At 46.1% G+C, this 24,411-nt stretch overlaps 1 protein-coding gene across 1 annotated transcript; it reads right to left on the reverse strand.

Moving 5' to 3' along the window:
• Positions 1–26: 26 nt before the first annotated feature.
• On the reverse strand, positions 27–23,701 carry Wrap53 (WD repeat containing antisense to TP53). The gene is made up of 10 exons (XM_070001490.1): positions 23,114–23,701; positions 22,884–22,982; positions 20,619–20,730; positions 3,347–3,435; positions 2,595–2,685; positions 2,356–2,488; positions 995–1,203; positions 716–819; positions 438–572; positions 27–337 (listed from the first exon to the last, which is right to left on the reverse strand). The coding sequence occupies exons 1-10, from the start codon at positions 23,515–23,517 to the stop codon at positions 91–93; spliced, it is 1,623 nt and encodes a 540-aa protein (XP_069857591.1). The 5' UTR covers positions 23,518–23,701; the 3' UTR covers positions 27–90.
• Positions 23,702–24,411: the final 710 nt, after the last annotated feature.

Below are 24,411 nucleotides of genomic sequence, written 5' to 3' on the forward strand. Positions count from 1 at the left end.
AAGGGACCCCCACTAGCCTCCTACCCTGCCCCCAACCATCATTTGCCTCCCTAAACAGACAAAAAGACTCAAGTATCACATAAAACCTTTTTATATAAGCTCATCCCCACTGCCTTCTGTCCCTCCTGGTTCCTTCTGGCCCTGGTCATCATCAGGGCAGCTGGGATCTGGCCCTCTCCCACACCACCAGAGCTGCAGCTGACATTCAAGGTGACTATGGCGCAGGGAGAGCAGGGGAAGGTCCGGTTCCTGCTCCCCTTCATCCTCACTGGCGGTAGGCTCAGGAAACACACGTTGACCGGAAGCAGTGGCCAGCAGCGGCAGGCTAGGGTGCAGGCTGGAGGGAGAGACAGGCCAAGTCTATCAGCTAGGATGCTTGCTCCCCAGAATGTGCATCTTCCAGCCCCCACCCCAAGCTCTAGAAGTTAACTGAGGACCTCACTCCGTTGGTACAGTCTTGCTGGGGCACAAAACTCAGCACGGGCTCTGGCTTCCCATTATCACAGGACCCACTGATGTCCCAAACGGAGACGACCCCATTGGTACCGCCGCTCACTAGGAACTGCCCGCTCCTGGGAAAGAGACAACTTGTAGATTGACAGGCATCACCTTGAGGACAGAAATCCCTCATGTCCAGGGGCTGGGACTCTGCAGTGGGCTCTGACATTCTTGGGGGCAGCAGGGTCTTAGGCCAGAAGGGGTAACAGCCACTCACGGGTCCAGATCGAAGTAGATCCGCTGATTGGTGGTTACCTCCCTATTCAAAGACCACAGCGGGTGGCCAGGCTGCCGGAGATCCCAGCAAAGCAGCTCAGCATCCTGAAGACACAAACACAAGGACCTGGAGCGGCTGTGTCTCCCTCCCCCTCTTCCCCCGCCCAAGACCTCAATACCCCTACGACCCCCAAGCCTGGCATTCATATTGCAGACTACATTCCCACTCCTGCCCTACAGTTCACCCATCTGAGTTGGGCTCTCAGCATGTGATCCTCACCTTTCGGGCTCCCGAGAAGAAGCGGTTGCCATCAGGGTGAAAGCAGAGGTGAGTGATGCCTCCTTGGTGCCCTCCGAACAAGGCTAGAGGGGTGCCATCCTCCCGGGCATACAGGCCCAGAGAGCAACTGTAGGAGCCACAGGCATAAAGGGGCTGGGCTGGGCTGAAGGCTATGCAGGAGATGATGCCACTCTGGCCTTGCTTTTTTGCTAAGGAAGGAACAAGGAGCAGATGATGGCCTCTGTTATCTAACTAAAGACCTCTGTCCCCTACCTCAGCACCAACATTCTGGGACTCAACATCCCACCCTGTTTCCACATACATGATGAGATCTTTCATGTTCCTGGACCCTTCAGAGTCCCCAAAGGACCCAAATACCCAACGTCTCCTTCACTCTCAAATTCCAGGTTTTCCTGGTAGGGATAGAGAGCTGAAGACCTATAGAGAATGGACTCAGCTTCATCTCAAATGTTCTAACAGGAGTGGCAGAGTGCAGTGATAAGAGTGCTTGCCTGTTGCATGCTGGTAGCTCATAGTTGTAATCCTAGCTACTCAGGAGGCTGAGATCTGAGGATCGTTGTTTGAAGCCAACCCAGGCAGGAAAGTCTGTGAGATTTTTTTTTTTTGTCAGTCCTGGGGCTTGAGCTCAGGGCCTGGGCACTGTCCCTGAGCCTCTCTGTGCTCAAGGCTAGCACTCTACCACTTGAGCCACAGCTCCACTTCTGGCTTTTTCTGTTGATATGGTACTGAGGAATCCAACCCAGGGCTTCATGCATGCTAGGCGAGCACTCTACCACTAAGCCACATTCCCAGCCCCAGTCTGTAAGACTTTGATCTCCAATTAACCCTCAGAAAACCAGAAGTGGCTCTGTAGCTCAAAGTGGTAGAACGTTAGCCTTGAGTGAAAGAGCTCAGGGACAGCACCCAGGCCCTGAGTTCAAGCTCCACAACCAACAACAACAACAACAAAAAAGGGTGCTTGCCTAACAAAAGATCCTGGTGGGCCAGGCACCGGTGGCTCACACCTGTAATCCTAGCTACTCAGGAGACTGAGATCTGAGGATCACAGTTCAAAGCCAGACTGGGCAGGAAAGTCCATGAAACTCTTATCTCCAATGAACCACCAGAAAACTGGAAGTGGTGCTATGGCTCAAGCAGTAAAGTGCTCACCTTGAGCTCAAGAGCACAGGGACAGCTGACCCTGGGAAAATGTTGTTCCTGCTTTTTTCCCCTCTACAGCTAGGTATAACCTCCCAGGTCTACTGAGGATGAAGCAGAACCTCAGGGTGTCTCCTGGCTCTCAGGAGGTCCCTTGTGGCCGATATTCCAGTTCCTCCTCCCTTGGAGGCACGGATGCTCACCAAACGTGGCCCGCACCTCACAGTCTCGACCAGGCCTGGACGTGGAGAAAATCCGCACGGTTCTGTTGAAGCCACAGAAGAGGTGGGAGCCATCCGGGGAGAAGCAGAGTGAATGGGCTGCTGTCAGCTCATCCTAAGGGCAGGAAAGGCCTGGAAATGGGTCTTGCAAAGCCTCCGCTCTCCTCAAAGGAGGAGGGCAGGTCTAGGAACAGTGCCAGGCTAGATGGGGAGGTGGGTACCAGGTGGTTGTAGGCGCGAAAGGAAGCGCGGAGCTCTCCAGTGAATGCATCCCAGATATGGATTGGGTTCTCCCGACTGCTGCTGGCCACACTGAGAGAAACATGGACACTGAGGTCCTGGTGCTGTCAAAGGAAGGGGAGGAAGCCAACTGACCAGCCCTCTCCCCATCAGAAGGGCACAATGATCCCCTTTCTCCTCCCAATATCCCTGGCAGCCCAAGTCTCAAAAGAAGTCCTATCAAAATTGGGGCAAGAGGCCGGGCGCCAGTGGCCTGTAATCCTAACTACTCAGGAGGCTGAGATCTGAGGATCGTGGTTCAAAGCCAGCCCAGACAGGAAAGTTCTTTTTCTTTTTCTTTTTTTGTCAGTCATGGGGCTTGAACTCTAGGCCTGGGCGCTGTCCCTCAGCTCTTCAGCTCAAGGCTAGTACTCTACCACTTGAGTAACAGCACCACTTCTGGTTTTTTCTGTTTGTGTGGTGCTGAGGAATTGAACCCAGGGCCTCATGCACGTGAGGCAAGCACTCTACCACTAAGCCACCTTCCCAGCCCTTGACAGGAAAGTTCTTATCTCCAATTAACCACCAGAATACTAGAAGTGGCACTAATGGCTTAAAGTGGTAGATGCTAGCCTTAAGCAAAAGAGCTCAGAGTCAGTGCCAGGACCCAAGTTCAAGCCATGACCCACAAAAAAGGCGGGGGGGGGGGGGGAGACTGGGGAAAGAGAGGGTGACAGCAAAGGACATTACTTACTAGGAGGTGTCTGGCTGGGCTGAGGACATCAGAGAATACCAGCAGTAATCATAGATGGTATCTCCCTCCATCATTCGAAGGACAGGGGCCTAGACAAAAGTATGAGAATGTCAGTGTCACTAGCAGAGGAAAAACATCAGAGGCTCATGACCTAGATTTTTGGCAGAGGGGGAAATTGACCAGGTAGGAGAAGGCAGATAGGGTGTATATAAAGAACAGAATGATGACAATGATGATGATGAGTTTCCATTGTCACCTTTCCACATATTTACAATGTATTCTCACTCCCTTTGTCACTGAAATTCCAAGACAATTTCAGCACATTTTCATTGATCAACTTTCATAGTTGCAAATAATCTATTTCTACTTAATTCAACTTTTTTCATTCTTCTAGTTAGCCCAACCCTCCCTTATTAGCACCCACCTCCCCCCCCCAAAAAAAGTCTCATCTTGTATGTTTGCTCAAGGCTGGTGTTCTACCACTTGAGCTATGTTCTCATTCTACTGGTTACTTAGAGGTGGAGTCTCCTGGACTTTTCTGCTCGAGCTAGCTTCAAACCAAGATCTTCCAGACGTCAGATTCCTAAGTAGTTAGGATCATTATCTCAATGTTCCAACATTGACTCAGCCTCTTATGTCAGACTTAGGCCACCAAAAGCTATATATAGATTCATGAACTTTTCTTTTTATAAAAGTAACAAGGAAGAAACAAAGACTACTCCTACTTGGAGGCAAAGAACCAACCAATAATACAAATACTAAAGCTCCTAGTTTTAATATTTTGTAAATCCTTTAGAATAATTATTAGGGCTGGGGCATAGCTCAGTGGTAGAACACGTGTGCTGGGTTCAATCTCCAGCACCACAAGATAGACAATCACAAAAACTCTCTGACCTTTCCATCCAGCTTTAGGAAAAATCTTTTTGCAGGGCTGGAAATGTGGCTTTAGTGGTAGAGTGCTTGCCTAACATGCATGAAGCCCTGGGTTTGATTCCTCAGTACCATATAAGCAGAAAAAGCTGTAAATGGCGTTGTGGCTCAAGTGGTAGAGCGTTAGCCATGAGCAAAAAAAAAGCTTAGGGACAGTGTCCAGGTCCCAAATTCAAGCCACAGGACTGGCAAAAATAAATAAATAAATAAAACCTTTTTGCTGGGGGCCAGTGACTCTTGCCTGTAATCCTAGCTACTAAGGAGGCTGATATCTCAGAATCTCAGCCTCAGGACTAGCACACACATATACACACAAAACTTTTCACAGCTGGGCCGGGCGCTGGTGGCTCATGCCTGTAATCCTAGCTACTCAGGAGGCTGAGATCTGAGGATCGCGGTTCAAAGCCAGCCCTGGCTGGAGAGACCGTGAGACTCCTATCTCCAATAAACCACCAGAAAACCGGAAGTGGCGCTGTAGCTCAAGTGGTAGAGCGCTCGCCTTGAGCTGAAGAGCTGAGGGACAGCGCCCAGGCCCAGAGTTCAAGTCCCACGACCGACAAAAAAAAAAAAACTTTTCACAGCTGGGTGTGGTAGTACATGCCTATAATCCCAGCTACTCAGGAAGTGGAGGCAGGAGAACTGATTGTTCAAGTCCAACCTAGGTGAAGTTAGTAATGAGCCACTCTTGGATAACCAAATATATAACCACAGTACATGTATGGAAATGTCACAATAAATTGCCCTTTTACAACAAATAAATACATGCTAGTACAGATGTGTTTTTATGTGTATACATACCAAAGAACAAAGAGTACACCTCAAGTAATACAGTACTTGTTTAGTATCTAAAGCCCTAGGTTCAATCCCAAGTACTAAAAAAGAACAAAAGAGATAAACACTATCCTGAGTTTATAATTCACATATATTTCTTTAGGAATATATTCAAACAGAACACAACAGAATATAGCCGGGTGCTAGTAGCTCACACCTGCAATCATAGCCACTCAGGAGGCTGAGATCTGAAGGTTAAGGTTCCAAGCCAGCCTTGGCAAGAAAGTCTGTGAGTCTCTTATCTCTAATTAGCCACCCAAAAACCAGCAGTGGAGCTATGCCTCAAAATGGTAGAGCTCCGTAGCCTTGTGCAAAAAAAAAAAAAAAAGAAGAAGCTCATGGGCTGGGAAGGTGGCTCAGTGGTAGAGCACTTGCCTTGCATGCCTGAGGCCCTGGGTTCTATTCCTCAGCACCACATAAACAAAAAAGAAAAAAAAATGAAAGTGGCGCTGTGGCTCAAGTGGTAGAGTGCTAGCCTTGAGCTGAAGAGCTGAGGGACAGCGTCCAGGCCCAGAGTTCAGGCCCCACGACCAAAAAAAAAAAAAAAAGCTCAGGCCCTAAGTTCAAGCCCCATGGCCAACAAAATATATATAGCCTTATATTGCTTGACTTTATGTTTAAAATTAATAGAACCACATTGTATGCATCTCTTTGTGACTGTGGTGAGACTTAATCACACAACATGACACATTTTGCTCTAATTCATGCATTGCATGGCTGCACAGAACTCTGCTCTTGAATATACCTAGGCAGATCTAGCCCTCTCCTGCTGAGTTATCCATCATTTTATTATTATCCAGCTTGTGCACTTTCACATTCTTGATGTCAAATTTGTTTCTAAATTTTACCCAACCAGTGGCAGCAAAAGAAAAAAAAAAGTGCCTGGTGTTCCTTCTCCTCTTGGGTATTGCCAAGACCTTTTTTTTTTTTTTTTTTTTTTTTGCCAGTCCTGGGGCTTCAACTCAGGGCCTGGGCACTGTCCTTGAGCTTCTTTTGCTCAAGGCTAGCACTCTACCACTTGAGCCACAGTGCTACTTCTGGCTTTTTCTATTTATGTGGTACTGAGGCATCGAACCCAGGGCTTTATGCATGCTAGGCAAGCACTCTTCCACTAAGCCACATTCCCAGCCCTGCCAAGACTTTTTGTTGTTCTCTTTTTTCAGTGGATCTTGTGTGCATGCAAAGCAAGTGCTCTACCTCTAAGCTACACTCCCAGCCCACTGCCAGAGTTCAAATCCTTCTCAGTCTGAAGGCTGTAAAACAGTATTTTGTTATGGCATAAATGAGCCATTTCCCTTATACTATCAAGTGAAGGTTTCATGGTTTTCTTTGGATTTACTTGCCATTTACATATACACCTTCCTAATTTTTGCCCATTTTTCTATTAAACTGTCTTATCCTTATTGATTTCTAAAACTTCATCTTCATTGGCTATTTCAGGGTGATGTCACCCAGCCATAACTTCAGTGTCCATCTTGTCACTCAAAATCTGGTAGTTCCTGGGCTGGGAAGGTGGCTCAGTGGTAGAGCGCTTGCCTTGCATGCTCAAGGCCCTGGGTTCGATTCCTCAGCACCACATAAGCAAAAAAAGAAAAAAGCCGGAAGTGGCGCTCTGGCTCAAGTGGTAGAGTGCTAAGCTTGAGCTGAAGAGCTGCGGGACAGCGCTCAGGCCCAGAGTTCAGGCCCCACGACCGGACCAAAAAAAAAAAAAAAATCTGGTAGCTCCACTTACACAACCCTGAGGCACCTCAGACTCAATTTTTTTTTTTTTTAATAACAGATCCAACTTCTGCTGCTCCTCCTGGCCCCACACACATTTCCAAGTTTAGAATGTGTACCCCAAACCTTCACTACCACTACTCTACTCTCTACTCCTGGCCCAACCCAATCCCAATCTGTCAATTCCTCTTCCGGTTTCCTTCGGAGTCTGCCCTCTTTCCATCATTCCCCCTCCTACAAAATCTCACTGCAGGATGGGCGCTGGTGGCTCACGCCTGTAATCCTACCTACTCAGGAGGCTGAGATCTGAGGATAGCGGTTCAAAGCCAACCCGGGCAGGAGAGACCATGAGACTCCTATCTCCAATAACCCACCAGAAAACCGGAAGTGACGCTGTAGCTCAAGTGGTAGAGTGCTCGCCTTGAGCTGAAGAGCTGAGGGACAGCACCCAGGCCCAGAGTTCAAGCCCCACGGCCGACAAAAAAAAAAAAAAAAAAAAGAAATCTCACTACAAGCCATTGCCTTCTTGTGAGCATTTCAACATTGTGTTCTCTGGGCCTCTCTGCACTCCACAATCCAACCAGCTCAGCTCATCCACTCTCCACTTTGCAGCTACGTGAGGAGGTTCAAGATCTTAGTAATCTGGAACTCTGAACCCCAGGCCTTTGCACATACTGGTCTCTAGGTCTGCAATATTCTTTCTTCCTGTCCTTCTTAATTTCTCTGCACTGAATCCTCACCAGTCCAGGCTTTTAGATGCTTCTGTCTCAGGGCCTTGGAATGATAAGCAAGGTGCCCCTGCTCAAAGTTTCCACAGTTCTCCATGCCCATATCCTACAGCATCCCTATATGACAAAGGAGACTCATGTCTCCCGAATATCTACTGCATCAATCAGCAGTCAGTGAATGTTTTCATGAGCAAAGGGAAACAGAAACCCATTTCAGTAACATTAGGTCCAAAATATTGGGACCTTGAATTAAAGCCGTGGAGCAGAAAGAAGTAGGTGGATTAGAAAGATTAAGTAGACTTAATGAGATTTAGTAATTAATTGGATACAGGGGATTAGGAAACAGAAGCTTAAAGAATGAGATTCAAGCTCTGGCATGAAGACCTGAGGCTATATAAATGGTAAGACTAGGGAAACACAGGCTAAGAGGTGCCAACATCCTCGATGAGAGAATTAGATAGCAAAATCCTTGAAGGAAAAGATTTTGCAGCTGGCTTGATAGTGCAAGCCCATAATCCCAGTGCTCAGGAAGTAGAGGCTTGAGGATCTTAAATTTTGAGGCTAACCTTGACTATATAATGAGTGAGAGGCTCACAGCTGTAATCCTAGCTACTTAGAAAGCTGAAATATGAGGATTTCAGTTCGAAGCCAGCCCAGACAGGAAAGTCCATGAGACTCCTATCTCCACACCTGAAGTAGAGCTGTAGTTCAATTGGTAGAGCACCAGCCTTGAGCAAAAAAAAACTAAGGGACAGCATTCTGGTCTTGAGTTGAAGGTCTGGTACGTGTACACACACACACACACACACACACACACACACACGCACATGCACACGCACACACAGGATTGTTCTGTCTGGTCTTGAGTTGAAGGTCTAGTATACACACACACACACACACACAGGATTGTTCAGATTTTGCAGAGATGAAAGACTTCTTGGCTCATACTTGAGATACAATGGGCACAGAGGACATAAATTCTACCCTGGAGGGGGCTAGTGGGCAACAAGAGCCATACAGTAGTGTAAGGATTTAGGGAAGAAGGTGAAGAAGTGTTCCAGAAAGCTCTATGAAAAGACAAAATGGATCTTGGGCTGAAAAGGTGTCTCCAGTGATGGCCTTGCATACACGAGGCCCTGGGTTCGATTCCTCAGTACCACATAAGCAGAAAAAGCCGGAAGTGGCACCTTGGCTCAAGTGGTAGAGCGCTAGCTTTGAGCTGAAGAGCTGAGGGACAGCGCCCAAGCCCAGAGTTCAGGCCCACGACCAATTAAAAAAAAAAATGCATCTGGGGGCCGGTGCATATTATCCTAGGTACTCAGAAGACTGAGATCTGAGGATCAAAGTTTAAAGCCAGCCCAGGCAAGAAAGTCTGTGAGACTCTTAACTCCAATTAACCACCAGAAAACCAGGAGTGGAACCAGCTGTGGTTCAAGTGGTAGAGCAGTAACCTCAAGCAAAAAGATGCTCAAGGACAATGTCTAGACCCTGAGTTCAAGACCCAGAACTGCCCCCTCCCCCAAAAAAAAGAAAGACAAAAGGGAGAAGAGGATTGGGAAAGTATGCTGGTAAGAGGATCTAGGATCTAGTTCACACACAAGTAGTCATCTCAGGGGCTGGGAAGTTGGCTCAGTGGTAGAGCGCTTGCTTTGCATGCCTGAGGCCCTGGGTTCGATTCCTCAGCACCACATAAGCAAAAAGAAAAAAACCGGAAGTGGCACTGTGGCTCAAGTGGTAGAGCGCTAGCCTTGAGCTGAAGAGCTGAGGGACAGTGCCCAGGCCCAGAGTTCAGGCCCCACGACCGGACCCCCCCACCAAAAAAAAATCAAGTAGTCATCTCAATATCAAGGGGTAATGGTTCTAGGATCCCCCACCCTAACCCAGATACCAGAATCCACAGATGCCCAAATTCCTTGAGTAATACCCTTTAAGTCATCTCTAGGTTACTTACAATTCCTAATGCAATGGAAAGCCCAAGCAAACAGTTGTCACACTACATTGTATAGAATTTTTTTCTTTTTCTTTTTCTTTTTTTTTTTTGCTGAACTGGGATTTGAACTCAGAAATCATGCTCTTCCATCATTTGAACCATCCCCCCAGGAGAGTGGGGAGGGAGGGGGAAGGAATGTCTTTCAAAATACATAAAGAAAAAAATACATAAAGAATTTTTTTACTTTTGTTTTGAGATATGATCTTACCAAGTAATTCAGCAAACATCAAACACTTAAACCCCCTGCCTCAGCCTCCCAAGGGCCAGGATTACAGGCATATACCACCATTTCTACTGTCTGAAGAATAATTTATGATATTAACAATCCTGGAAACATTCAAATGTCCAAATGGGAGAAAAGGTTAAAAAAAAAAACTATCAAAAGCACTCAATGTAATATCATGCATCATTAAACACAACAACTACGAAGACTAGACCACCATGAAAAACATTTGGATATAATTGTTCAAAAGAAAAAAAAAAGCAGGAGGCAAATATATCTCCTACAGGATTACAAGCACATAAAAAGCTTTAATACTTGGACAGAGCTTTGGAAAGAAAAAAAATTGTAAGGATTTAGCTCTGGAGTGTGGTGATAGGTAATGATAATTTCCTTTATTAACATTCTAGTTTCTCCAAAATACTTATTACCCTCCTACATCATCAACTTCTATTTTAACCATCCCTATGGAAAATGACCTCTCTGTTCCTGTCCCCTCTCAGTATTGCTGCATCATAGTCCCTGGGCCTGAGATACCACCAACTTCTGTATGGGAGCCAAAGATTCCAATGTGATAAGCCTTCCCACAGATCCACACACATGCAGCCTCCAGTCTAAGAAATGCATGTTAGGTAAGTGTTTAGGACCATACCACTCATAAGAGATACCTTTCTAAAGAGGTCATCAAGATTCAGAATTCAGCCAGGCACCAGTGGCTCATGCTTGTAATCCTAGCTACTGAGGAGGCTGAGACATGGAACATAGTGGTTTGAAGCCAGCTTGGACAAAAAAGTTTGTGAGGAACCATCTCCCTTAACCACACAAAAGCTGAACTGGAGACACAGCTCAAGGTGGTAGAGTGACAGTCATAAGTAAGAAAGCCAATGCTGGGAGCAGGTGGCTCACACCTGTAGTCCTAGCTACTAAGGAGGCTAAGATCTGAGGATAGAGATCTGAAGCCATCCCAGGCAGCAAAGTCCATGAGACTCTCTTATCTTTAATTAACCACTCAAAAACTGGAAGTGGTAGCTGGGTGCTGGTGGCTCACACCTGTAATCCTAGCTACTCAAGAGGCTGAGATCTGAGGATCATGGTTCAGGAAGTGGCGCTGTGGCTCAAGAAGTAGAGCGCTCACCTTGAACTGAGGATCGTGGTTCAAAGCCAGCCCGGGTAGGAAAGTGGGTGAGACTCTTAGCTCCAATAAACCACTAGAAAACCAGAAGTGGTGCTGTGGCTCAAGCAGTAGAGTGCTTGCCTTGAGCTGAAGAGTGCAGGGACAGCGCCCAAGCCCAGAGTTCAAGCCCTAAGACCAACCAAAAAACAAACAAACAAACAAACTGGAAGTGGTGCTGTGGCTCCAAGTGGTAGAGCACCAGCCTCATGCAAAAGAGCTCAGGGACATGCCCAGGCCCTGAGTTCAAGCCCCATGACCAAAAAAAAAAAAAAAAAAAAAGCCAAGTGAGAACATGAGGTCCTGAGTTCAAATTCCAGAACTGGCCAAAACCCAAACCAAACCTCAAAACTCTATCCACCCCCCACCTCAAGATGTCCCCAATTCACCTTGACCTAACCAATCTGCCCTAATCCCTAACTCTTCCTAGCTTCCCAAATCCTTAACTTAGGACCTCTGCCCCCTTCTTCTTAGATGCTCCATTCATACTCGCCTTATTTGGTCCTGGCTATTCCCTGCAACCCACTCAAGTTGAGTGGGTCCTTCCTCAGTATACACTTCAAGGTCAAGAATAGCGATCACCTTGCTCCTCATCATTTCCAAATATTTCACCTCCTCACACCTTAGCCCCCTAGCAGTTCATCGTATCAGCCTAGCTACACCCATAATGTCACCTTCTTCACTCCCTGACAATTTCCTATCTGGTGCCCCATCTTGCTCCCTACAGATTTTCCTGTTATTGATCCTGGTGGTGTACACTTCCACAGGACCTGTGAACCTACTCTCCTTTCTGAGCAGTAGTCTTCTTCCAGGTGTCACTTTGGTTCATTCCCTTATTTCCTTCAGCTATCACCTTAATAGTGAGGTCTTCCTCCACCATCCTTTTTAAAATTAGAACTCACTCTCCCAGTCTTCTTCCTTGAAACACCTGTCAGTCATGGGGCTTGAACTCTGGACCTGGGCACTGTCCTTCAGCTCTTCAGCTCAAGGCTAGCACTCTACCACTTGAGCCACAGTGCTACTTCCAGTTTTCTGGAGGTAAGAGTCTCATGGACTTCCCTGCCTGGAATGGCTTTGAATTGTGATTCTCAGATCTCAGCCTCCTGAGATCTGAGGAAGATTACAGGATCTGAGCTAGGATTACAGAAGTGAGCCAACAGTATATATATATATATATATATATATATATATATATATATATATATATATATATATATATATATATATATATATATATATATATATATATATATACTGCTTTCTCTTCTCTTTCTTTCCTGTCTCTCGCCCTTCCCTCTTTCCTCTCCCTCTCTCTCCCCTCCCTCTTTCTCTCTCTCTCTCTTTTAGGCAATACTAGGGTTTGAACTCGGGGTTCATAATTGCTAGGAAGGTACTCTACCATTTGAGCCACTCTCTCAGACTAGTTAGTGTAGTTGTACATCATTCCTAGCAAGTTCAGTGTCTATAATAGCATTGCTGTGGTAATTAAAGAGAATCAAGTACTTAAAACAATGCATGGCAGATGTTCATGTTCGGTAAACACAGGAGTCTTTGTGTTAGTTGCATACACACATACGAGGATGGTCAAGTTGGGGTTTACAAGAAAAGAAGATGAGTTTCTTTCCTTTTCTTTTTCTTTTTTTTGGCAGGACTGGGATTTGGACTCAGGGCTTCACACTGCTCAGCTGCACTGTACCACCTCTAAACTGCCTTTCTACTCATTGTTTTGGAAATGGAAGTCTAGTGAACTTTTCTGCCTAGACTGGTCTTCAACTAAAATCCTCCAGATCTCAGCCTCTAGTAACTAGGATGACAGCTGTGAGCCCCTAGCACCTGGCTTATAAATGTGCTTTTGATGAAGCTGAATAATTATAGTGGGAGAAGCAATGGAGCAAGTGAACTGGATGGATTGTAGATAGTAACTGGAGGCTAAAATTGAGATGGGCTGTCTTGATGATGACAGCCCAAGGCGAAACTGCATGAGGAGGCAGAGGCAAACAGAAGAAAATGTGATTGCTGAAGAAGTAAATACGTATGATAGGCCCAGGTGCTGAATGGAAGATGGATCTATTTTGTTCTTTGATCATTGCTTGCTTGGTTTTTTTCTTTTTTGGGGGTGGGAGGCAGGGATTGAACTGTGACCATGATACACACTAGGCAACCACTCTACCATTGAACTACTCCGTCAGCTCTGCTTTTTGTACTTGTGATGAGGTGGGGGGTGTTGTCCAGGCTAGCCTCAAACTCCTGGGCTCAAGCAATCCTCAGCTGGAACCTGAAGTATGATGACTGTACCTAGCTGGTTTACTGTTTTTGTTGAGCACATTCAAGGTAACAGAACTTGTTTTAGGTACTGAGGACAAAAGATGGCATAAAAGAAGACAAAATTTCCTGTCCTTGAAAAGCTTATATTCTAGTACAAGAAAGTAAAGCATGTAATCTTAGCTACTTGGAAGACAGAGATCAAAGAATCACAGTTTGATGCCAGCCTGAGCATTAAAAAAGGTCACAAGACTCTCTCTCTCAACTAACAAATGGTACAGTAGCTCACACTTGTTATTTGAGCCACAAACAGAAGAAGTGGCATACACCTTGTTCCAACTATTCAGGAGGACTAGGCCTGTAGGATCACTTGAGCCCAGGCTCAAGGGCAGCTATGTCTTTAAAAAGAAGGGCGGATTTCTATACTTTTTGTCTTGTATGTAAGTTTATCTGATTTGGGGAGGGGAAGGGGAAGCACAGAAATGGTGCGACAAAGGGTGAACAAATGCAGCAGTGATTCTTAGACAGGAGGTTGCAATGAACTACACAACTTGTGGAGGAGGGTTTGGGAAAGAAAAATCCTGGGAGAAAATGAGGGAGGGGGTGACACTATTCAAAAAGAAATGTACTCAGGGCTGGGAAGGTGGCTCAGTGGTAGCGCGCTTGCCTTGCATGCCTGAGGCCCTGGGTTCAATTCCTCAGCACCACATAAGCAAAAAGAAAAAAAGCTGGAAGTGGCACTGTGGCTCAAGTGGTAGAGCGCTAGCCTTGAGCTGAAGAGCTGAGGGACAGCGCCCAGGCCCAGAGTTCAGGCCCCACGACCGGACCCAAAAAAACACAAAAAAACAAAACAAAAAGAAATGTACTCTCTCTCTTTGCTCTTTTCTAGCTCTTTCTCAGCTCTTTCCTTCTCTTCTCTTTCCTAGCTTGCTCTTTCCCACCTGCTCTCTTTTCTAGCTCTTTCCTCTCTTTTCTAGCTCTTTTCTCTCTCTTTCCCAGATCTCCCAGCTCTCTTTCCCAGGCCTTTCCCCACCGCGTGGAGGGCCAACCTGGCCTGGTCCCAGGAGGTCTACTAAATAAACCTACCCCTTACCTGAAAAAAAAAAGAAAGAAAGAAATGTACTAATTAACTGACTTATGTAACTGCAACCCCTCTGTATATCACTTTTACAATTTAAAAAAAGAAGAAGAAGAAGGGCGGGTGGGAGCTAAGAATGTGGCCTACTGGTAGAGTGCTTTCCTAGCATGCATGAAGCCCTGAATTTGATTCCCCAGTACCACATAAACAGGAAAAAAAAAAAAAAAAGCTGGAAGTGGCACTGTGGCTCAAGTGGTAGAGTGCTAACTTTGAGCAAAAGAAGCTCAGGGACAGTGCCCAGGCCCTGAGTTCAAGAGGAAAAAAAAAAAAATAGTCTGGGGTACAACTGAATTCTCGTTGATAAAACCCTTGCCTGGCATGGGAGAAGCCCTAGGTTCAATCCCTAGTACCACCTATTTTATAAGCTGCTTAAAAAAAAAAAAAAAAAAATCCTGCACCAGGCACCAGAGGCTCACACCTATGCCTAGCTACTCAGAAGGCTGAGATCTGAGGATCACAGTTGAAAGCCAGCCCAGGCAGGATAGTCCATGAGACTCTTATTTCCAATGAACCACCAGAAAACCGGAAGTGGTGCTGTACCTCAAGTGGTAGAGTGCTTGCCTTGAGCTGAAGAGCTAAAGGACAGTGCCCAGGCCCAGAGTTCAAGCCCCTCACCCCCTGCCCAAAATCTAGCCGGTACACCTGGCTCACACTTGTAATCCTAGCTACTCAGGAGGCTGAGATCTGAGGATCCCAGTTTGAAGCCAGCCCATGCAGGAGAGTCCATGAGACTCTTTTATCTCCAATTAACTATCAGAAAACCAAAAGTGGCACTGTGGCTCAAAGTGGCAACATGCTAGAGCTTTGAGCAAAAAGAGCTCAACCAACATCTGGTGGGCACTGAGCAAAGAGTAGCGATACAGACTTTTCCTGTTACAACAGTTCAACTTTGTGTCTTGTCTCTGCACCTCCAGAGAACCTCTTCTATCAGATGTCAACCTCCCTTTATATTTCACTGAGAATACAAAGGTCAAGATCAAGACAGGAACATCCAAATCTAGCCATCAAATGCTTCTGTGTTGTAAAGAATGGTTCTGTGCTTATTCTAATATCTCTAATGGACTCTAAATCCTGTCTTCACTGAGCCACTTCAGAACTTTGTTATCCCCTCCTATAGCAGGGTAATGTTTTCAATGTGTTCTCGCTGCCCCCCCTCCAAAAAAAAAAAAGCTCATGTGCTGGGAATGTGGCTTAGTGGTAGAGAGCTTGTCTAACATGCATGAAACCCTGGGTTTGATTCTTCAGTACCACATAAACAGAAAAGGCCAGAGGTGGCACTGTGGCTCAAGTGGTAGAGTGCTAGTAGCTTTGAGCAAACGAAGTTCAGGGACAGTGCCCATGCCCTGAGTTCAAGCCCCAGGACTGGCAAAAAAAAAAAAAAAAAGAAAAAGAAAAGAAAGAAAAGAAAAGAAAAGCAAGCAAGCAAGCAAGCCAGGGTACCAGTGGCTCACACCTGTAATCCTAGCTACTCAGGAGGCTGAGATCTGAGGATCGCAGTTCAAAGCCAACCCAGGCAGGAAAATCGTGACTCTTATCTCTAATAAACCACCAGAAAACTGGAAGTAGTACTATGGCTCAAGTGGTAGAGTGCTAGCTTTGAACTAAAGAGCTGAGGGACAGCACCCAGGCCCAGAGTTCAAGCCCCATGACCGACAAAAAAAAGGAAGAAAGAAAGAAGGAAAGAAAGGAAGGAAGAAAGGAAGGAAGGAAGAAAGGAAGGAAGGAAAGAAAGGAAGAAAGGAGCCAGGCGCCAGTGGCTCACACCTGTAATCCTAGCTACTCAGGAGGCTGAGATCTGAGGATCTCAATTCAAAGCCAGCCCAGGCAGGAAAGAGTATGAGACTCCTATCTCCAATACCACTAAAAAACTGGAAGTGGCACTGTAGCTCAAATGGTAGAGTGCTAGCTTTGAGCTGAAGAGCTGAGGGGCAGCTCCCAGGCCTAGAGTTCAAGCCCCATGACCTACAAAAAAAAGAAAGAAAGAAAGAAAGAAAGGAAGGAAAGAAAGAAAAGAAAGAAAAACTTGGCTAGGAATGTGGCTTAATGGTTGAATGTTGTCTAGCATGCATGAAGCCTTGGGTTCGATTCCTCAGTACCACATAAACAGAAAAAGCCGGAAGTGGCACTGTGGTTCAAATGGTAGAACCTTGAGCACAGAGAGGCTCAGGGAAAGAGCCCAGGCCATGAGTTCAAGCCTCCTGACCAGCAAAAAAAATAAGTTCATGTGTTGAAAACTTAGATTTCAAATTCATATATTGATGGTATTTAAAGATGGGCCTTTTAGAAGGCAAATAAAGGTAAGATTAGGTCATGAGGATGGGACTCTAAGGAGGAGTTACATGCTTCATAAGTAGAGGAAGAAAACTGGGTGCCAATGGCTCACACTTGTAATCTTAGCTCAGGAGGCTGAAATCTGATGATCATGGTTTGAAGCCAAGCAAGGTAGACAAATCCTTGAGACTCTTATCTCCAACTAACAAGCAAGAAGCTAGAATTGAGCCCAGCCCTGGTGGTTCATGCCTGTAATCCTAGCTACTAAATAGGCTGAGATGAGGATCACAGTTCAAAGGCATCATGGACAGGAAAGTCTTTGAGAGTCTTATCTCAAATAAATTACTCAGAAACAGCCAGAAGTGGTGGATCACTAGCCTTGACCCTGAGAAGCTTAGGGAAAACACTGAGGCCCTGAGTTCAAGCCCCAAGACCAGCAAACGAAACAAAAGCTGGAAGTAAAAGTGTGGCTCAGGTAGAAGAGCATCTGCCTTGAGCAAAAATGCTAAGCAAGAACACAAGGCTCTGAGTTCAAACCCCAATACTATCTCACACATATACACACGCGCACACACATGCACACGCACACAAAGGAAGAAAAGGGACCCAGATTGGTGCACTCTTGCCATGTGAGGTCTTCTGTCAGATTAGGTCATATCTCAGTAAAGTACAGCCTTGTATTATATCTTGAACTTTCTAGCCTCTGGAACTGAGAAATAAATACTTTATGAATTATCCAACCTCACATATTCTGTTAGGGGAACACAAAATAGACACACTAAGACAAGATCAATTCTACCCTTTGCTGGGGTATTTCTGACATCATAAAAGCACCTATCAGCCAGGTGCTGGTAGCTCATACCTGTAATCCTAGCTACTCAGGAGGCTGAAATCTGAGGATCATGGTTCAAAGCCAGCCGGGCAGGAAACACCATGAGCCTCTTATCTCCAATAAACCACCAGAAAACCAGAAGTGGTGCTGTGACTCAAGTGGTAGAGTGTTAGCCTTGAGCTGCAGAGCTCAAGGACAGTGCCCAGGCCCAGAGTTCAAGCCCCACAACTGACCAAAAAAAAAAAAAAAAAAAAAAAAATCTACCAACCCTTTGGCCCCAAACTTTCTCTGGTCACATTTCTTAAGTTACTTTCACAGCAGTGAATTCTCCACACTTTTTCTTCTACTCATTCTAATGGCTTCTGCCCCATTATTCCTCTGAAAGTGCTCTTCTCCAGGTCACTAACCCTTTGGGTCATTCTCTAAGTCCCCCTTAGTCCATCTCTTGTCAGCATCTACCTGTTACTTCTCTTGTACCCTAATCCCAGATGCTGGTGAACTCAAGGCTCTGAATGTACCTTCTTTTCCTCCATTTACACTCATTATTGAAGCTGAATCTATTCTCAAAACATGCGATGTCATCTATATCTCTAACACTTTTCATGTTTATTTCCAACCCTAATCTTTCCTCTTAGCTTGACATTTCACATTTAACATCTTTAAAACCTCCTAACTTCTATGCCAATATCCTGTTCATGTTTCTTCCTGTGTATACTCTTCTCCCATCTATTCAGATGCAAACATCTGAACATCACTCTTGATTACTTCTGTCCCTGCACTTCTACATGCAATGGATCTTCAAGTCTTATAAAATATACTTCAAATCCATCTACATTTCTCAGTCTCTCCCCAAATTATCTCATGCAACTCAACATTATCCTTCTTCTGGCCTGTGAATAATGCTTCCTAATATGCCTCCCTGATTTCACTCTTGCTCGACAATCGATGCATTCCTCTTTCCCATGGCTTCTCAAACTCTTCCAAAATACTTTGCCACAGGACTCCACAGGATGTGGCTGCAAGTCACCTGTCCATCTTTACCCCATGTTCTTCCACACTGGTATTCTTGCTGTTCTGCAAATACAGTCGTCCCTCACTAGATTGTGATTCACTTATTGAGGTTGCCTGTTTGATTTTTTTTATATGTAAATAGTGACCCCTCACCTATTGCAGGACTTATATTTAAGAGGACCCTCCCAACCCACACAAGTGAAAACCCACAAAGTAGCAATAAGTAAACCACAATACACTGCTACTTCATGGATTTTTACCTATTGGGGGGAGTCTCTCGTAACTCCCACAACAGGTGAGGGATCACTGTACACAAAGCTCTTTTTCCAGGGCTGGGAATGTGACTCAGTGGTCGACTGCTTGCTAGCATCATTAAGCCCTTGGTTCGATTGCTCAGTATCATATAAACAGAAAAGGCTAGAAGTGGTATTGTGGCTCTAGTGGTACAGCACTAGCCCTGAGCAAAAGAAGCTCAGGGACAGCACCCAGGCCTTTAGTTCAAGCCCCAGGAGTAGGGAAATAAAAACAAACAAAAAAGCAAGCTCTTTTCCTAGATATGGAACTTTGCAACACCATTGCCTCTTCCTAGAAGGCTATTCCCATGACTTTTCATGTGAATGATAATTATTACCCCTTATTAGCTCAAAGATCTCCTTTTCAGAGGGTCCCTCTCTGGCCACTATATTTAAAATGGAATCTTCTAGTTAGTCTCTTGCCACTGTTTATTTTCTCCACAGTATTCTATTTAATTTTTATTTACTTATTGAGAATACTGTTGTTTGGAACATGCTTGCTAGATTCTACCACTGGAGCTATGCCTCCAGCCATCCTTGTTGCTGTTTTGTTTTGTTTTCTGGTTCTAGGGCTTGAAGTCAGTGCCTGCGCACTGTCCCTGAGCTTCTAAGGCTCAATGCTAGGGCTCTACTACTTGAGCCACAGCATCACTTACAGCTTTTTCTGAATATTATTAAACTTTTCTGCCTGAGCTGGCTTTGAACTGTGATCCTCAGATTTCAACCTCCTTAGTAGCTAGGATTACAGGTGTAAGGCACTAGCACTAGCTTGCTGGGCTTTGTTGTTGTTATGTGGTTGTTTTTTGTGGAGTTTTTTTTTTATGGGGGGGGGGTCATTCGTTGGGCTTGATCTCAGGGCCTAAGTGCTGTCCATGAACTTTTTTTTTTTTTTTTTGGTCCGGTCGTGGGGCCTGAACTCTGGGTCTGGGCGCTGTCCCTCAGCTCTTCAGCTCAAGGCTAGCGCTCTACCACTGGAGCCACAGCGCCACTTCCGGCTTTTTCTGTTTATGTGGTGCTGAGGAATCGAACCCAGGGCCTCATGCTTGCAAGGCAAGCGCTCTACCACTGAGCCACCTTCCCAGCCCTCCATGAACTTTCTTTGCTCAAGACTAGAACTCTACTACTTTGAGACATTGTTCCACTTCTGGTTTGGGGTTGTTTTATTAGAAATAAGAGTCTCCAACTATACAGCTTGTGGGTAGGATGAGAGGGAAAAACTGGGAGAGGAAAGGGAAGAGGAAATGTACTCTTTGTCCAAAAGGAAATGTATTCTTTGCCTGACTTATGTAATGGTAACCCTTCTGTTTAATAAGGATTTAAGAAAAAAAAAGAGACTCCTGGACCTTCCTGTCAAGTCTGGTTTCCAATCTGGCAATCCTCAGATCTCAGCCTCCTAAGTAGTCAGGATTATAGGCCTAAGCCACCAGCACCTGGCCTTTGCTGGTTATTTTGAAGATGGAGTCTAGCAACCTTTCTGCCCAGGCTGATCTGAACTGAAATCCCCAGATCTCTGCTTCCTGAGTAGCTAGGCTTACAGGCATAAGTCACAGGTGACCAGCTTGTTCATTTCTTTATCATTCCAGCACCAACCATAGTAACCGTCATGTTGGCAGTCACTCAATGAATACCTATAAACACTGCCATAGGAAACAACAGTTTGTTTCCTACAGAGAGCACATTTCTGACTAAATAGAAGGAATAGACTTTTTTTTTTTAAGTTCAGAATCCAGGGCAGGAAACGTTACATGTAGAAATTCACAGCGAAGAAAAGTACTGTTGGTGAAGAGAAAACCTATGGACTATATTCTTTCCATCTATTCAAAGCACTTAAATGTACAATATGTGACAAAGGGACAGGGTTAGCTCCTACTCTTACCATTTCTGCATATTCCACCTGTTTCCCCTCATGGTACAGCTCCGGTGGTAGGTTGTAAATCCGCAGGATGTTATCCGCACTATTGGTCAAGATGCAGGAACCATCGGGGGCCCTAGAAAAACAGCAAAGAATTTGAAAATATACAGACCTATGGCTTCCAAGTGTAGGCAAGGACTATCTTTGTGGTAGACATGATCCTAAATTCTTTTTTTTTTTTTTTTTGGGGGGGGGGGTCTGGTTGTGGGGCCTGAACTTGGCCTGGGAGCTTGCTCAAGGCTGGTGCTCTACCACTTGAGTCACAGCACCACTTCCAGCTTTTTTCTTTTTGCTTATGTGGTGCTGAGGAATCAAACCCAGGACCTCATGCATGCAAGGAAAGTGCTCTACCACTGAGCCAACTTCCCAGCCCTTGATCCTAATTCTTGAGGGAAGATACAAAGTCTTAATAAAACAAGCTCGTGCCCAGCACAGTGGCGCATGCCTGTAACCCCTTCAACTTGGGAAGCTGGGCAGGAGAATCACAAGATCAAGGCCTGAGCAATTTAGCCAGACCTTGTCTTAGGAAGTGGGCACCAGTGGCTCACACCTGTAATCCTAGCTACTCAGGAGGCTGAGATCTGAGGATCACAGTTCAAAGTCAGCCCTAACAGGAAAGCCCATGAGACTCTTATCTCCGGGGCTGGGAAAGGTGGCTCAGTGGTAGAGTGCTTGCCTTGCATGCCTGAGGCCCTGGGCTTGATTCCTCAGCACCACATAAGCAAAAAGAAAAAAGGCGGAAGTGGTGCTGTGGCTCAAGTGGTAGAGCACTAGCCTTGAGCTGAAGAGCTGAGGGACAGCACCCAGGCCCAGAGTTCAGGCCCCACGACCGGACCCCAAAAAAAAAAAAGAGACTCTTATCTCCAATATGGTTTATTGGAAAACCAGAAGTGGCACTGTGGCTCACGTGGTAGAGCACTAGCCTTGAACTGAAAAGCTGAAGGACAGTGCCCAGGCCCAGAGTTCAAGCCCCATGACCAACAACAGAAAGAAAGAAAGAAAGAAAGAAAGAAAGAAAGAAAGAAAGAGAGAGAGAGAGAGAGAGAGAGAGAGAGAGAGGGGGGGGGGGGAGGGAGGGAGGGAGGGAGGGAGGGAGGAAGGAAGGGAGGAAGGAAGGGAGGAAGGAAGGGAGGAAAGAAAGAAAGATTAAAAAGTAAAAGAGCCGGGAATGTGGCTTTGTGGTAGAGTGCCTGCCTAGCACGCATGAAGCCTTGGGTTTGATTCCTCAGTACCACAGAAACAGAAAAAGCTAGAAGTGGCATTGTGGCTCAAGTGGTAGAGCACTGGCCTTGAGCACAGAGAGGCTCAAGGCCAGAGCCCAGGCTCTGAGTTCAAACCCTAGGACTGGCAAAATAATAATAATAAGGTTGGATGCTGGTGACTTCCACCTGTTATCTTAGTTACTCAAGAGACTGATATCTGAGGATCACAGTTCAAAGCCAGCTCAGGTGGGAAAGATTTTTCAGACTCTTATCTCCAATAAACAATCAAAAAGCCACAAGTGGAGCTATGGCTCAAGAGATAGAACATTAGCCTTGAGCAAAAGAAACTCAGGAACAGTGCCTAAGGCCCTGAATTCAAACCCCAGGACTGGGACCAAAAAAATAAAAAGCTGGACACTGGTGTCTCATGCCTTTAATCCTAGCTACTCAGGAAGTTAAATTCTGAAGATCCCCAGTTAGAAGCCAGCCTGGGCAGACAAATCTGGAGACTCTTCAATTAAACCAGAAAAAGCCTGGAGTGGAAGTGTGGCTCAACTGCAAGAGTGCCAGCCTTGAGTGGAAAAAGCTAAACAAGAACAAGAGGCACGGAGTTCAAGCCTTTTGTGCACGAACACATGCAGGCATGTGCACACACACATACAGGCGTAAACACACACAAAGGCTGAGGCTGCAGGTCAGTGGTATGCCCTTACCTAGCACAGTCAAGACCCAAGTTCCCAATACTGGTGTAAACAAATCCCTTAACCACAGTCTTTACGGAGATTATTCCTTTGTCCACTTCTGATGAATACTTCTCCAGATAAGGGGGATGGAGGTTGTTTTCCTTTTTTGAGAAAGGATCTCATAATGTGACCAAAGTTGGCCCTTGAACTTCTTATCCTCCTGCCTCCGCTTCCTAAGTGCTGGGATTACAGGTATGCCTCACCAATGTTGGCCAGAGGAGTGTGGCAGTTTAAAGTGAAACTCCTAAGGATGGTTATATCCCTGCTCCAGTATCCTTACTTACCATTTACATCCTTTCAAGAAGTTCTCAGGTTGGGCACTGAACTCAGACCAGGAACCACTGAGAAACCGAGGTGGGTGGCAGAAGCTGTAGTTCCAAATGCTGGAAGAAGATGAAGGAACAAGCCTGGGTCTCCAGAGCAAAAGGGAAAAAGGGCCTAGAGAAGTGGGGCTGAGGACTGGTGCATCTGTGTCACACTTCCACTCCCAAATTCGAGTCCACTTGCCACTTACGTGTCTCCCTCCTCGAATGGAGTGGGTTCCTCAGCTACATCTTCCATGGCTTCTTCAGTCTCCACCTCTGGCCGGTCCGTTTCTTCTGCAGGAAGGCTTGCATGTTCAGAAAGTTCCTGCTCCTCGGTTCGAGGGCTCGACTTATCAAGAGTACTAAACTCTGCGACCAGAGGAGCGGGGAGAGAAACTGCGTCCTCCTCCCACAGCTCTGGAGACACGGCTAAGGCAGCCACGGGATCTGGGGACAGCCCAGGCTGTCCATCCCCATCCGGTGGCGGTGGCGTCCGTTCTGGGTCTGTATTTTTACCCGTCGGGGAAGCCTGGGGAGGGAGAGGCGCTGGATCGGGACCCGGGTCTGAAGACAGGCTGTCGGGAACCAACAGCTGCTCCTCTGACGTCTTCATGCTGCAAACATTGGCCTCGGCCCGGCAGCCCTCTTTCCCGACCAGGAAGGTTTCAAAGTTCTCAGGGATCCGGACCGAGAACCAAAGATCCACCTGCGCCTTCTTCCCTCTTCCGGAAGGAGGCAGACGATCCCGGAGAGGAGAGCGGAACCCCGAAAGCACCGCGCTCTTTAGCGCCTTGGGGTATGACGCGTCACTTGCTCTCGCGAGAATTAGGATCGTCTTCCGATTGGACCTCTCCGGCCCGGGCAACCCACCGAGGGACGGCGCAGGGAGAAACGAGTTACGTTGCAGTTCCCCAATGATGATTTCTGGTAGTTGTAGTCTGAACGCTCTGCCTTCGCGAGAAGTGCCCGAGCGCCCCCTACCGTCTCCCGAGGTAACTTTCTTTCTGTACTGAGGATTGAATCCATTTGAGCCACGCCCCCTGCCTTCTGCAGTAATTCTGAAAGCACCTACTCTACCTCGCCTGCAGAGGGTGCTGGATTTTTACAGATTTCACACCTCTAATGCATCTTTTTTTTTTTTTTAATTGTGAAAATACCGTACAGAGGGGTTACAATTACATGGGCAAGGTAATGAGCACATTTCTTATCAAGCATTGTTGCCTCCTCCTTTGTTTCCCCTTCTCATCCTTTCCCATCTCCCCCCCCCATGCATCTTTATTCGCCACATTCCTCAGACTTTTTTTCTTGATTCATTGAATAAACATTTTCTTTCGAGCTCTTATTTCCTACTAAGCCTTGTGGAGGCATTGAGGAATATGACAATGAATAAACATAGTTTACAAGTTCCTACACGCATAAGGTTCCTGCAGTGCACTGAAAGCAATGAACAAATAAATCTTTTCAGACAGTGATAAAGACTATGCAGGTAGGAAGTGGCGCTGTGGTT

The sequence above is a fragment of the Dipodomys merriami genome, unplaced genomic scaffold, assembly GCF_024711535.1.
Source record: "Dipodomys merriami isolate MVZ:Mamm:240054 unplaced genomic scaffold, mDipMer1.0.p SCAF_59, whole genome shotgun sequence".
In the NCBI taxonomy this organism is placed as follows: domain Eukaryota; kingdom Metazoa; phylum Chordata; class Mammalia; order Rodentia; family Heteromyidae; genus Dipodomys; species Dipodomys merriami.